Source organism: Tachysurus vachellii, chromosome 18 (assembly GCF_030014155.1).
Source record: "Tachysurus vachellii isolate PV-2020 chromosome 18, HZAU_Pvac_v1, whole genome shotgun sequence".
Lineage (NCBI taxonomy): Eukaryota > Metazoa > Chordata > Actinopteri > Siluriformes > Bagridae > Tachysurus > Tachysurus vachellii.
Window position 1 is genome coordinate 12,064,829 of NC_083477.1, and position 14,758 is coordinate 12,079,586.

Consider the following 14,758-nt stretch of genomic DNA (forward strand, 5'->3'; position numbering starts at 1 on the left):
CACTTCCTCCCTCATTATTCACACATCCCTCGCTCCCCTCCTGTCTTCCTCTTCGTCTGGCGCCAAGTTGTAGACTCGGGCTGCCGGCTCGGGCCGCACTCTTTCAGTACAGCATGTTCTGAAAGAACAGCGTGTCAACTCTGCAAAGACTTAGAAAAGAGTGTGATAGAGAGTTTCTTTATTTACTTTATATCAGCACACCTTATTTTCTCCACCTTTATGTCGATATGCACTATAATATATTGTTTATATATTTGGACAGACGGTGAATTCCGACAGTGGTTTATGACGGTGGTCAGCTAAATGTCTTTGGGGTTGTGCAGCTGCATCCTCTTGTAGAGTCTAGATACCGTTATTAGTCATTCTCCCGATGATGGAAACAGAATGACGTGAGGGCAGTAGTTCTAAACTAATCAGAGAAGACGAGCTGAGGCAAGATATGAGATACAACTATCAATACTCAAGGAAAAAGAGCCATTATAGAAATAAAAAGACAGAAAGAAAGAAGAGATGGAACAAAAGTAATAAAAAGGTGACTAAGATCTGGGACATTTGACATTAAGTGAAAAATCACTGGAGTAAAAATGATTGTATAATGTGAGAAAAAGTTTTTTTATTTATATGCTGCAAATAATGATACTATAGATAGTGTCTGGCAGTGCAATAGGGCTTGATAACATGCAAAAATTGCAAATGTTAATAACAAATGCACAGGCAGCTAAAATACTGGGTACACAGGAAACGTACTGGGATGAAGTACGTGTATGAGATGCAGATGAAGGTTTATGGGATGGACAATACATTTGTAAAGGAGATCAGACGAGATCTGGAATTAACTCCAATTCGAATTTTATGATGTTGTTTTGGCCAGGTGAAAAAATAATAAAGTAGTAATTAAATAATGGCAATGGTTATTAGGGGTATTAGTGTATAAATCCAGCATCTGTTCTGTCCACAGCGAATACAGTTCACTCTAAACCAGTTTTACTCCTTTATTACCATCCTGTAACTTACAGGGCCTAGTGTACTAGTTTATCTCCTAACACTAGTAGATTATAAACTCATCAACTGCAGCTAGGATCCAATATTGTGGTTGTTGTAAAATGTACATATATTGTGTTTAGGACTGCATTAGGACAAAGAGAATGCAGAAGGAGTGGAAAATAAGAAGGCGGTTTTTATCTCAGTTAGAAATCTTCATTAAAAATTATAGATATTCATATTCCATATAATAGTCTGGTGACAGAGCAGTGAAGAGAGGAGGCAGGCTGATAGGTAGAAGGATATAGAGAGCATGAATGCAAAGAGAGAACGCAGCAAAAAGAAAAGTCCGACCAAGCACCAGGGGAGCGGTAGTGTGTGTTATATATAAGGTTAGAAGACAGAACTTGCAAAAATAACTTTGTTGTGTTTTTATTTTGGGGAGCGGTGTATATGGTGTTCCACCTCTCAAATTTTTAGCCTTTAATACCAGCTAACTTTGCATACGGTATTTGCTGATGGAAAGAGACATACATTCCTAAATCATCTACACACTAAAGTAACCCTGCTCTTTTGCGTTCAGCTACAAAGGTATATGTTATTTCCTTATTTTTTTATCTTTAATATCCATTCTCATTGGGAGCTGAGCAACACTAAGTGTTAAACTCTAGTATCACCAGTGGTATGTGTGTGGGGGTGTCATTACGGAATAGTGAGACAGGCAGACATACAGACAGACAGATCAAACTAAATGGAGTCTAATGGAACCTGCCACCATGGCCTCCACCCAGCTATTTTTCTTGTTGCCAGTCCTCCCTATCCCATCCTTTTTTCTTCCCCCACTGCTGCTACAAATGAGGTGATTTTTTTTTCTCCTCCTAAAGCATACAGATCAAGTCAAGGTCCGAACACAGAGCCTGTTTCATTAAAACCTCCTATCTCTCTTCTGCCATTCTGTTGATCCCGTTTTTTTGCCAGGACTCTCGTCGCCTGGTTCTCTTAAGAAGCCTGGGAAATTCGATTTCAGCGCTCTGTCCGGCCAGACGAGGTCTGCCCGCATGCCGTTCACCCACCACCCACTGCCCATGCTGGCAGGAGTGAGACCAGGTGAGAACTCAGAGCCCCTAAACACCCACCCACCCCCAACACCACCCACCTCCACCCTCCCGCTTCCCCAGTCTCCCCTCACAAAGGCCTCACATACAGTGCTGGGCACCTTTGGTTTGGCCAAAGAGGTGAGGTTGTGTTTTGCCTTGTTGGGTTGCGGTTGGGTTTGGAGATTTGTGTGTGGGATCTCTTCTACCTCACCCGCATTTGGGTTCCTCAATCACCTTCTTCTTGGGCATTTTTTTAATGGCTGGTCTGTCTGTCTGTCAGTCTATTTGTGGTGGGACACTTTTCACTCTCAGTGGTGGTTTCTGTCTGGTCTGGGGGTGCAGCGCTTTACTTTCCTCATTCAGATCCATGCTCTGAGCTTCTCAAACAAGTGGTTCACAATTTTAATGTTATCATATAAATACATATCTTTGATCTGGTTCAGATAGTGTTTTTTTTTACATAATTTCAAATCAACCAAAAACTCAAGACTGTTCTTGAATAACACCTGCTAATTATACGATTACCCATTTCATTCAATACTATTCAAATATATACTATATACAGTCAAACTTTTCCCTATCTAATGGCAAGAACTATGTTTATTTTAGAAGTCCTGAGTTATTTGATCACTGCTCATCTCTTTATAATTATAATGGTGTCTGTCCAACAACTCAGAAATGGGAACTTTTTGTGTGATTTATATTTAAACTTTAAAGGACATTTCTCAGTCTAAAAAAAATGTCTAATGTCTAAAGGACATTTTTCTAAAGGACTCTCTCTCTCTGTCTCTCTCTCTTACTCTGTCTGTCTCTCTCTGTCGCTCTCTCTGTCTTTCTCTCTCAGCGAATTTTAAAGAGTAATAGAAACATGCATTTGCATGCACTTTTTCTACATTGCTCTTAGCCTTAATCTTAGCAAGTGGTTTTGCAGACACGGCAATTTTTGCACTGAAAACCTGTAATCTTCTGTGTCAGTGTGGCAGCCTGAATCTGAATCATCTCGTTGCTTGTGTTTGTCTTGTTTCATTTTGTTTTTCACATGTTATGTGGCTAGAACTGGTACAGGCCTTATGCTTCGCTCCCTCCTTGTATGGTAGCCATGCGTTGTTTGTGTGTACCCCGACTGTGTTTGGGGCTGCCGTTGCCCCGTGGCCCAGGCTCTGGAGTATGTGGCACTCTCACCAGTGTGCTTGGCCTCTGCCCAGTCCCTAATGGGATTAAAGGAGGGAGAAAGAAAGACGACGAGACAAGGGGAGAGGAGCAGGCGATTGTGGGGGATGAGCGAAGCAGGGCATTGGCTGCTCTCGTCTGGGGGAGCCGGGCACTTGGCAGGCTTACTCGGGCAGCTGGAGGGACTGTTGGGATGGGCACAGGGAGGCTGGCACACCATGAGATGAGGGCGAGAGTTCATCCCAGTCATACCAATCAAGATGAAGGAAGACCCAACATTAGAGTAAAGAAAGGAATAGCCTGAATTGATTTTCACTCCCCTAAAGACTGCTGAAGTTATGTTCTTCCTCAACATGAGAAAAAAAAAGACAAATTACTAATCATCTTTTATGGTGTAGAAAATTTCAGAGTTGTAATGTCATTGAACTTTCAGCTGTTAGATGAACTATCAGTACTTATAATTCTGAATTTCGTGTATGAAAGCGTGAATGTGTGCATGTATGTAGTACCACCACCTCTTACTAACTCATACTACATCAGGTCATCTGTTGTATCAGTTTGTATCACATGTCACTTATGCATTTGTGGAATCAGAGGGCTTTCCACATTTATTTCCATTTATTAGTTTATTGAAATTTATCAATTTATCAGGTTACTGTGTGCCTAACACTAATTCTCTGTCTCTCTCTTTCTCTCATCTGTGTGTCTCTTTGCAGGGAGCCCCCGTGCCTCAGCCTCATCTCTGCACTTTCCCTCTCCCTCCATCATCCAGCAGTCGAGCCCTTACTTCACTCACCCCACCATCCGCTACCACCACCACCCGGGGCAGGACCCACTCAAAGAGTTTGTGCAGTTTGTGTGTGCTGATGGACCGGGCCAAGCTGGAGGTCAGGTAAGACTCCCACAAAGCCGACGTACTGAAACAAGCTTGTCAAATATATAAGTAAAATAAGATTGTGTTTTTTTTTTTTTATCATTATTACTGATTAATTTGCATTAAATCGACATGTAATTTAAACTGACATGCCTTTCCAATTAATAGCTGTGGAAACTTCTGTGGGCCAATTTTCTGTTGAATGAAAATAAAATAATGACATAATGATTAAATTTACTGGACAGAAGGTGGCCTTAGTTGGAACTGAAAGGTTAAAGGTATATATTAAAAGCCAATTTAAGGTATTAACACTCAATGAAATTTAATAATTCAATGAAAATCACTTGAGATTGAGGCTCCATACAAAGAATTATTTTCCTGCATTCTGATGTAACTGTTTTAATAAATGTGGGTTTGTTATTCGGTAATGACTTGTTTTTTGCTTTGGTTCAAATAGTAGAATATACTTCTTTAAAAAAAAAAAATAATTAATAATAATAATAATAAAATAATCCTACCTGTTTCCAATGTTAATCATCACCACCGGTATGTTTTCTTCCTATTAAAGACATACGTTTTTCAAAGAAATAGAAATTGAAATAGAAATCTGTTTGCATTGCACTTCCTTACATTTCCTCACACCCCTTTACCTTTTTAAAGCATAATTTAATAATCTTCATACCTAACTGCAAATGCTTTATGTGTGTACATTTAATTGGTGAGCGAAAGACAAGGCCAATAATTAAATAACACTGCGAGAGCTTCCTGTCTTGTCTTCTTATGTTTTTTTTGTCCGGTGTGCAAACTAAGATTCAAAGGCAAGCCTTTAATCCTCACTATCTTCTTGTTATGTGCCATGTGCTCTTACCAATGCTTTGTACATTTCTTTCTTAGTTTCTTCAATAAATCCTCATCTGCACCTCAATCAGCAGCAGACGCCATATATTTCATTCCAACATTTATTCCTCCTTCTGTTCTGCTTTTTCCATTTGCTTTGATGTTGTGTAGATTAGTATTTTTTCTCTTGCCTATTTGAGTTGATTTCATTATTATGGATCTCATCATCCTCGTGCCCCTGTGTTTTGTGTTGAAAAGCCCTCCATCTCGGTCGCTCCTTCACTGCTCCAGTGTCCGTGCCTGTGGTGAATCTATGATTTAGACACACACACAGACATACACAAACATAAAAGCCTCCATACCCAAAGTCGACGCACATTCGCCATCCTTTTGGTTGTTCCCCCTTTTCAACACCTCACCACCTTCAGCCACGCCTATCCCACATCTTTGTTTGGAAAGAACCAGCGTTGCCTTGCCGTTTGGTCTTTGGTCTTTTCGTCTTATGGGGTGTCGGACGTCATCCACACTCCTCACCCTGTGTGTGTTGTCTGCAGCCGAACGGGAGCGGCCAGAGCAAAATGCCCGGCTCCTTCTTGCTGCCTCCGCCACCCCCTGTGGCGCGTCCAGTGCCCCTCCCCATGTCCGACTCTAAACCCAGCAGCATGCCCCTTGATGGTGGACTCACCTCGCCCGCATCTCCGTGTAAGTGATCCCCTCCCCGCCATTCTCAATAAACCCAAGGACCAAATTTGGACCATCCAGTCTGTCCCCAAAATAACCCATTAAAAAAGCCCAGAGGTCGCCCAACACACCATCTCTTTTATTTCGTTTATTTCCACACTTAGTGTGGCCCACTGCATCTTAAATTAGCGTTTCATACTCTAACCTTCACGGTAGTATTGGATGACTAAAGCTAGAAGCTCATCCCACACCTTGACGTCTTGTTAACATAATCGTTGTACACAATATGGCTTCACACTGGTTCTCAGTGCTGGAATTAGTTTAACCCATGAAAGGTCAAAATACACAATTCTGTCTTTGGATACCTTGTTCTTCTAAGTTTCATTACTCAATAGAAACTTCATCATAGCTGCTCTTTGGTGGTCCAGTTTTTAATCTGGCCCAGGCAACTAATTACAACAGTGTTATCCTGTTTACTGTTTGTGGTGAACAGATGCAAATACAATTAATGAAGGGTACAAATTTAGGGCAGTTAATGTGGACTCAAATCACCTCCTTCATTTGCCTTTACACTCCCATATCAATCACACAGATTGGTGGAATAAATGAATCCATCTCTTGCACTTTTGACTTTTACGTTGGCTTGCTTTAAGTTCCGTTTGGTTGAGTTTTAGCCACAGATTAGTTTGCTGTTTTGGATTGCGGAGATGTGATCGGCCAACTCCAGTGCTGATCCAAGGTCAGTGGTGAAATAGTCCGAGAAGAGCAGCAGATCTTTGATCAGTACAGCGCAGCTGTTCTAAAGGAGGCGTATGGGGCATGATGGTTTTGGCATCTTCAAGTTGATAACCCACCACAAAGGGGGCACTGGACGGAGCACTTTTTGTCTTTTTTATGTTTTGTTTTTGTGTTTCTTTTGTTCATAACTTCTGTTCTAGTTTTATTGTTGTCAGTGTCCTGAAGTCTGTCATCTGTTTACATCTAACTAACCCTTAACAATGCTTTCAGTTACGTATTCACAAAGCTATAGCTACATACGTGAAGTCCTGGTAATCCCCTTAAAGGTACATCTCACTGGATCTCTTGCTCTTTTTGTAAAACATTGACCACCTCATAAGGTGCATCTGAGTTCATCATTGACACATTTTTATTTAGGAGTCTTTACTAAAATAGGCTAAATGGACAGACTCCCCTGCCCAGTGCATCTATTATCAATAGTTGGATACTTCATTTGAGGAAGTACAGTGGGATATACCTTTAAATAATCCAGACCAAATATGAGTTCCTTGAGGCATGTATTCATTTTTCATCTCTATTGAAAATTACCTTTAAAAATGTACTATTATTTAAACTACAATTTAAAATAAGTAAATAAATGTATCTAACATATTTATATCTGTTAGATAAGGTTTGAATTTAGCTATCAAACTGATGAATAGTTGCCTCATTCAGACATCTGGTGGTTTCTCTGGTGTTAATGAACCATTTTGTGCTATGGAGTCCATCAATTTCAAACTGCCCTAAATTTGATACTGACCTTCACTTGCCTGTTGAGATTTTCTTGGAATCTACGTGAACAAGCATATTGTTTATGAAATATCATCTACTAATAGAAAGAGAACAGAGGGATTGTATTGTCCAGATTCATACAGAAATGAGAGCGATTCGGGAAAAGAAACAAATCCAATCCTACGAAATTCCTTCCCCTAAGAAAATGTACATATGATTGTCTTTCAAAGGAAAAATCAATAAATGCTGATTTGTTTCTTTCTTCCTCTAGCATACTCCACGCCAGGCTCCACAACTCCCAACAGGTTTGTCAGCATCGGATCACGGGACAACAACTTTCTAAATATCCCCCAGCAGACACAAGTAAGTACAAAAACCCATAATAGTTCTCTATAATAAGAAAGTTTGTGGAAAATCATTTTCTCAGTGTACTAATACTCGTTACCAAGATTCCAGAGACAAACACATCGACAGAGTCTGATCTCTGTATTCTGTGTGTGTCAGTGTGGTCTCTCCATTGCTTCTCTTGCTCTTTGTTTCTCTCACTTTCTCTCCCACATACAATAAGCAGTGCGGTATGTTTATCTGGCCCATCTGGAGCAGTTCTCAGTGGGAGAGGAGCAGTGGAGGTTGATTTGAGCGTTACGAGTGGGCAGCCTCCTCCATAAGCCGCTGCACTTTACTCATTACTGTGTAAACCACACCCGCCTCGGGCCGGCTCCACAACACATGGCAACCATCTGAAGCTCTACTGCTCCATCTCTCCAACTCTCTTCTCACTCACTCACTCCGTTTCTCCAACTGTTAGTCTTCCTTTCACTTTTCACTCCACCCCATTAACCCTTTTTTTTGGCTGATCCAGTCTTCTGGGTACGTCTTTCATGCACTGCTTGTTTATTCAGCTGACTCTAACTGGGGGTTTGACCAGCCTCCACTTTGTTTCCTTTGGTTTGTGATTAAAAAAGCAACCAGAGAATAATGCAGTGAATAAGCACACTTGCTGCTTGACACAGTTGAAGAGTTAAAAAAAAAAAAAAAAGGCAGTAAAATTCCTCCACAAAGACCTAGTGTAAAAAGACTTCCTAGAGAAACTTAACTCCAAGTACAAGAGCTGAAAATTGGGTTCAAGGAGCTCCCTTGTGGCCAAACAAGAGGCCTGCATTCACCCTGTCCCAAGAAAAAATGTGAAAGAGGAGAGAGGGTGAGAGTTTCAGCATGACCCTGCAAACTGAGAAGCCACGTCCTGACTGTCTGGTTACCCGCAGCAACCAGACATGATGTCATAGCCAGTTGAACTTGAACTTGAGAGGTGGCAAGTGGAGGGGGTCAAAGTCAAAAGAGGGGGCTAAGAAAAAGGGTGCTAACTCCTGCCAAGGATTACACAGAGCGCGATAGAGCCGAGAGAGGGAGGAGCAGAGCACACAGGGGAAGAGTCGGAGGCGATACCCAGAGTTGGGGGAGGAGGAAGGAGTGTTTGTGATGGGATGGCCTTTGTGTGTTTGGCTGTTTGGGGAGACTCAAGCAAAACACAAGCCGCTCCCCTGGAGGCAAAGTGCTTCCAAGACTTGACTTCCAGAATGTTCTCAAGCCACTTCAGAAACACTGCTGCTCATAGCCAGTCAGCTCTTATGCACAGTACAAACAGTCTTGCTGTTATATAGAATTTGAATTCTGGGTCTCGTATGCTTTTCTTAAATGTTGTTTTTTATTCCCTACAAAAGTGCAACATAGTAATTTGTATATTGATTCCTGCTCCAGCAGGTAGTTAAAAGCTTATGGTATGAAAGTAATCCACAATGATAAAACAGTTGAGGGGAGAAGTTCAGAGCTCTTCTCACTCCTCCTAAAGGAGGACAGGGTCAGGGTGGGGAGAGATAGTCCAACTTGTTTAGCAAGACAAGTGAGACATCTAGTGGACAAACTTAAAAGTTCAACACAGAATATTAGCAAGGTTGTTGTTTTGAACAAGGTGTTGTTTTTTTATGTGTCCTCTAAAACCTGTTTTCTCTTTTTGTTTCTACAGTCTTGGTTCCTCTGACAAAATCTGCCTGCCAAAAAGAAATTAAAATCCCATCTCTACAATCTGGAATCTTGAATCAGGACACACAAAAAATCCACCTAAAATTGCCCTCGTGCCCTATTGGCCCAATAGTACAACAAAGAAAACCAGCAAATCTTCTTATCATTTGGAAACATTCTGATCCTGTCGACTCACGGCAATGACCCCTCCCCCTTTTTTAACAAGAGGATTGTGTGACATTTTGAAGGAGGACATGGAGTCTCACAAAAGCCACAGAAAGACAACAACAAAAAGCAGAAACACAAAAGAACAACCCGAAGAGGAAGAAAAAAAAACAAGAATCTGTTACTCGATATTGATCTGATATTGTGCAATGGCTGGGGACATCAACAATGGTGAGGTTTTAATAATAATAATAATAATTATAATAATAATAAAGTAAACAAACTTAGTTTTAGAAACTATCGGGACACTAAATAATCAAAATGTTAAGCATCCTGACATCTAGTATGGAGCTAATCGTCCCTTCTGACACCATTTGTAGTTCAGAGTAGAATTTGGTCTCGATGTGTCCATTCCTTTGACAGCCATTTTAACAACTAATTACTAATCAAAAACACAATCACACAAAATAAAAACCTAAAGTATTGCACTAGAAAAAGGAAAGTGAAAATGAAACACTACTCTCATGTCCTATATTGAAAATAGGAGAGACTGAGAAAAAAAAAATGTTTGCACACAATCTTTAAACGTGAACATGGACATAGACACACTAAAGTTAATGTTGGATGTAAGTCAACAGTCATAGTGGACAGTATCCCATTTTAGGCTGAAGTAGGAGTACACGCTATGATCTAGACAAAAACTACCTATGGAGTCTGTCCAATTAAAAATAACCTAATTCAGGCCTTATACTCGCCCTTAGTGCCAATTGAAAGCCGACTGTAATGCCAGCCCTAACACACATACATAAACACACAGACACACACACTTAATTTCACTGCCATGTCTCTGAGCTGCTGCCAAGAAATAGTCACATTTTTATATTTCTTTCCTGCTTTACATTCCAAATCAGAAACCATTGCAATGCCTTACAATCTCAAGAAACATTTTAGGACATCAGTTTATATTCAAGCTTATTATGTTGTCGTTGAAGTTCACACAGCATCTTGCAAAAGAAAAGCGTTTGTCCTATCAGCAAGAGTTCAATTCCCAACAATTCTACAGCCATCCAGATCCCTTCTGTGCACTTCTGCATGTTTTCAACCGCCCTGTGGTGTAAACATGAGTGGCATTTCATGACAGCATGTGATATGAAGCCTTAACCCTATCTGGTTGGTAGCTGTTAATCTACAGGGTTAAACTAGGTAGTGGTTGGAAACTGACAAAATGAGAAAATTGGAGGAAATGGAATAAAAATCATTCTCCCACCACTCAAAATGAAGTGCTGAACACTACAAATAGAGAGTTCTTTCGATACAGCATTTGTGACTGGAACCAGGGGTCACAATATCTATATTCCTTACTTTTTTCCTTCCTTATTAGTACCTTATTACTAACTGCCTACTTTCATAGGTTTGATTTACATTATAAGCAGCCAATCGCATCAACCCACCACACACAATTTCCAACAAAACTGGTGTACAATTGTTTTTACACAGAAAAGATTGCAGAAGATTCTAACGAGAGAACCTATATGGTGGAGAATCAGACGCTTCAAATGTGTCAAACGTCTGGTTCCTGTCACTACTATTGTGAACAATTATTATATGATTAAGTACAAGTTTCTCAAGAATGCTATGATTTTTTTTTTTTAATCAAAACCACTGGATAGACTCAGCGGGGATATCTGCTTTAACGGCTAGTCGAGACACCCCATCCTCTTTGTACTGTTTACTCTCCCAGACGGCTGTGTTCCAAGAACGCAAGGCCACACTGTGGAGCAAAAGAGTGTTATAGCTGTGTGCAGAAGAAGAGGGGTATGTCATGGCCATTAACATCAGACATTGCTTCATCGGCTATGTTCACATCCTGTTTAGTGATTCACGACATTTATTAAAGGCAGAAAGCTCAGAGCATGGCCTCAGACTCTCTCACACACTCTTACACAGACACACACACACACACACACACCTTCCACTGACTGATTTAAAGGGAAGCCTTGGTTTTAATGCAGGGCAATCCTTTTCTGCCTTCACATAATCGTGCTGAAATTGTCATAAATCAGCTTGTTTTACCGTCAATTTTATTTTTAGTGGCATTATTCGAATCACCGATCTCACAAAATAACTGGACTGCCTGATTCTGTGTCTCACTGCAGGGAAGCGTGGTTGCCGAAAGGCGGCCATGTCATCAGCGTAGTAGAGGACTAGCATTGCTAAAATGAGAATTAATGATGGCGATGGACTTTTCTTTTCTAATCAATGGAAGTGCCTCTGTATTCCCATTATGCAATTTGTTAAACATGAATTCAGGTTATTTTCTCACATATAAGCTATAGAGGAAGAAATTTTTATGTCTGGAGCAAAACAAGTGGCAAGTGACAGCTCACTAATTACAGACATCTTTATATATACAGGAGATATCCATATATATTTATATAAACATTTTTTTTTTGTTCACATAATAAGCTCAGTGGCAGTCTAGTTATTTTCTGAAGTATGGCAGCATTTCGATTAATAAAATGAGTTTTTTTTTTTTAAGTAGTACCAGTCTCAAAACCCAGTTTATACACTCAACATAGGAAAAGCCCAACAAGAAAAGTCCCTGAAAAATTAAAAAAAAAAAAAAAAAAATAGAAAATGTATTTCTATAGTAAACAGTATCAGTAGTGTTGAGGAGAAAGATGTGGCTTTTGAGTTCTTTTGTGTTTGGATGGGAAGTATTTGTAATTGAAAAATAATGTATGTTGATTGAGCCATGTGCAATGCCTTGGGTAGAGAAATGTGTTTGTCTGTTAGATTGTTAGAGGGTGTGATAGAAGAGGGGAAAAATACCCTTCTGTTATTGTTTCAAGTCCAAATGGTCCGGGACTCTAAACTACAGGGCAGAGAGAAAAAAAAAAAGTCTTTGTAAGTTTTGGGAGTTTTTTAATCTTTCTTTCTTTTTTTTAATAGCCTTTTTTCCTTTTTTTAATGTTTATTTGTAATGATTTGTGCTCAAAACTTGGGAGGGCTGAAGAAACAGTTTTGCAACACATCAAAAAATATATATATCACTAAATGAAACTGGTGCTTTTTATGGAATACAGTACATTCAAACTCTATTATACATAAATAAAAAACAAGTAAGTGTTATCATAACGCAAAAATTTTAGGAAAAAACATGCATACTCTATTTCTTGTTTAGAATTTAAAGGGGGAGGGGTTCATTTTAGTCGGAAAAAAAAAAGAAAAAAAAATAAGCATTTTTCTCCCAAAGGAGGGTCTAGTCACAGAGGATGGATAAAATCCAGAGCATTGACAAATACACGCAAAGTCCTAAGAAGGAAAATAAAAAAAAAAAAAAAAAAAATGAATTTATTGTTTACAGTGTTAAGATGAGACAGAAGAAATTGCACTATGTATTCGGCAGCCATAATAACACACTTTACTAACCATTACAACACATAGTCGATTCTGTTCTAGACTTTATCCTGCGAGAAGCTCAGTGCATCGATGGTGTTTTTGTACATGGAGATTTAAATCAGATCCAGACTGAATGACAAGATCTTCCCTTTTCTTGGGAGGTGCTTCTCATTGACATGATCGCACTTGAAAAATAACAGAAATGAGACCTTTTTATCAGTAGCTGTTGTTTATTATTATTATCAGCCTCCCTTCTTATGATCAGTATTCGTGCGAGCCGAACGTTATTTTAATAAATAGAGCTGAAAATGTTACAAAGTGAACCCCACCCCCTCTCCTAAACCAACACCCCTTCCTGGTCCCAATGTAAATTACTCTAAACTCTAAATATTTGTTTTGTGATGTAGTGTTAGACTCAGAGCATCTTCAAGGTTGTCCCTAAAAAAGTGCCTTTGTTCACAGACTCCATCTTGTAATCCTCAGTGCCCGTTTCAGAAAAAAAACCCTTTCAACCCGCTTCTATATTCTCTCCTTCTTCAAGCTCTTCAAAGCAGTATATATAGTACTAAAGGAAATCGGTGTGACTTAGTTTCTCTTTTTATTGTTGATGCTAAAATTGAGGAAAAAAAAAAAAAAGACAAAAAAGTCCTTCCTGTCTTGCTTTCCCTTCCTCTGTACTCCTTTCCTTGTCTTCTGCCTCTCTTGGACACTGGAATAGTCTGTAGTTGCATAACCATCTTCTTTCTCGCCCTTCCCCATTTTCATTGAATGGAGGGGTTTTTAAAAGAAAAAAAAAAGCAAAAACTTTTTGTCTGAGCAGAATGCAGTTAGCTTACATGTTATTCTTGTCTGTATGCTTCACATTGTATACCATACCGATCTCTTCAGCTTCTCCATTGAACAGTTAATGTAAGTGAACAAGTTACACCAGTGGGCTCTGGCGGGATGTCAATCAAAGGGTGTATGAAAGGGAAAAGGTTCCAACATGGAGCAGTTTAATCAGATTTTAGTGAAGAAACTGGTTGGCATAGGAAGTCCTCTTAATATGTGGTGGAAGGAATCTAGGCTGCTGGGTTACAATAGGTTTGCGACTTGTTTTGATTGTATTTATTTGTATTATTTTTTTAACCATTTTTTTGTCAATGTTGCGTATTTAGGTGGTATCAATGCCACACTGAGAATTGTTTTCAGATGATGCACCTTTGCAGTGGTTATATGAGACCAGCTATTTAAACACATGGAAGAATAATGGCCTGAAATTACTAAGCACCTTATTACGGAATGGGTACAGCACAATGGATGAGAGAAGGATACAGAAATACACACACAAAAAAACAACAACTAAATTCCAGTTTAATCTGCAATTACGAGCCAATCCCCTCAGACCAAACTGACAAGCTGCATGCCATCCACCCTGAACTGTAGTGAATTAAGATGCCTTGAAAATCATTAAACACACCAGCAAAGGAATAATCTCAGGCCTAACAAATCACAGCCTGATTATTGTCCCACGTAAATATGCAAACTTTTCCTAAGTACACGAAGCCAGCAACAGTATCAGCCATGATTACAAGAGATGAGATCAGAAGAGAAAAAAAAGCCATAACGTTGTGGACAGAACTTTCCCAGGCCCTTGTCCCTTCCTGGCGCTGACCATCCATTACCTTTAGGGGTTGTGTTTTTTGGTAGATTGTATAGGGTTTTTGGGATAAGTGATAAGCTTAGAGTAGATCGATTTCCCAGCAGCCTTTACCCTGGCCAGTAGCTTCTTCACTAACCCTAAAAAGCTATTGCCCTCCTTATAGACATGCCCTCCAGAGCTCATGGTGAAATGCATGTGTTAATTACGATTTCTTTTCCATAATAAGAAAAACAGTTTGAAAAGAACAGCACCTTTAACTGATTGAAATAAAAGGATGTTCTTGACTGTAACACTGACTGTATGATTATTTTGACTTTGTCCTCTTAGTTGAAAACGGCTTTAGAAGAGTTAAGTTTATCTTCAAACATATCAAACTTATTT

General features: G+C 39.6%; 1 protein-coding gene across 7 annotated transcripts in view; it reads left to right on the forward strand.

Moving 5' to 3' along the window:
* The window catches only part of nfixb (nuclear factor I/Xb), a 127,152-nt gene extending 112,485 nt beyond the window's left edge, over positions 1-14,667 (forward strand). For 5 of the 7 annotated variants that reach the window (XM_060893238.1, XM_060893235.1, XM_060893236.1 and 2 more), the window contains 4 exons: positions 1,960-2,088; positions 3,965-4,140; positions 7,421-7,512; positions 9,173-14,667. In XM_060893238.1, coding sequence (XP_060749221.1) covers positions 1,960-2,088; positions 3,965-4,140; positions 7,421-7,492 — 377 coding nt within the window. In that variant the 3' untranslated portion in view covers positions 7,493-7,512; positions 9,173-14,667. The remainder of the gene's footprint in view (positions 1-1,959; positions 2,089-3,964; positions 4,141-7,420; positions 7,513-9,172) is intronic. The other 2 variants (XM_060893241.1, XM_060893240.1) reach the window with 1 other exon arrangement.
* Positions 14,668-14,758: the final 91 nt, after the last annotated feature.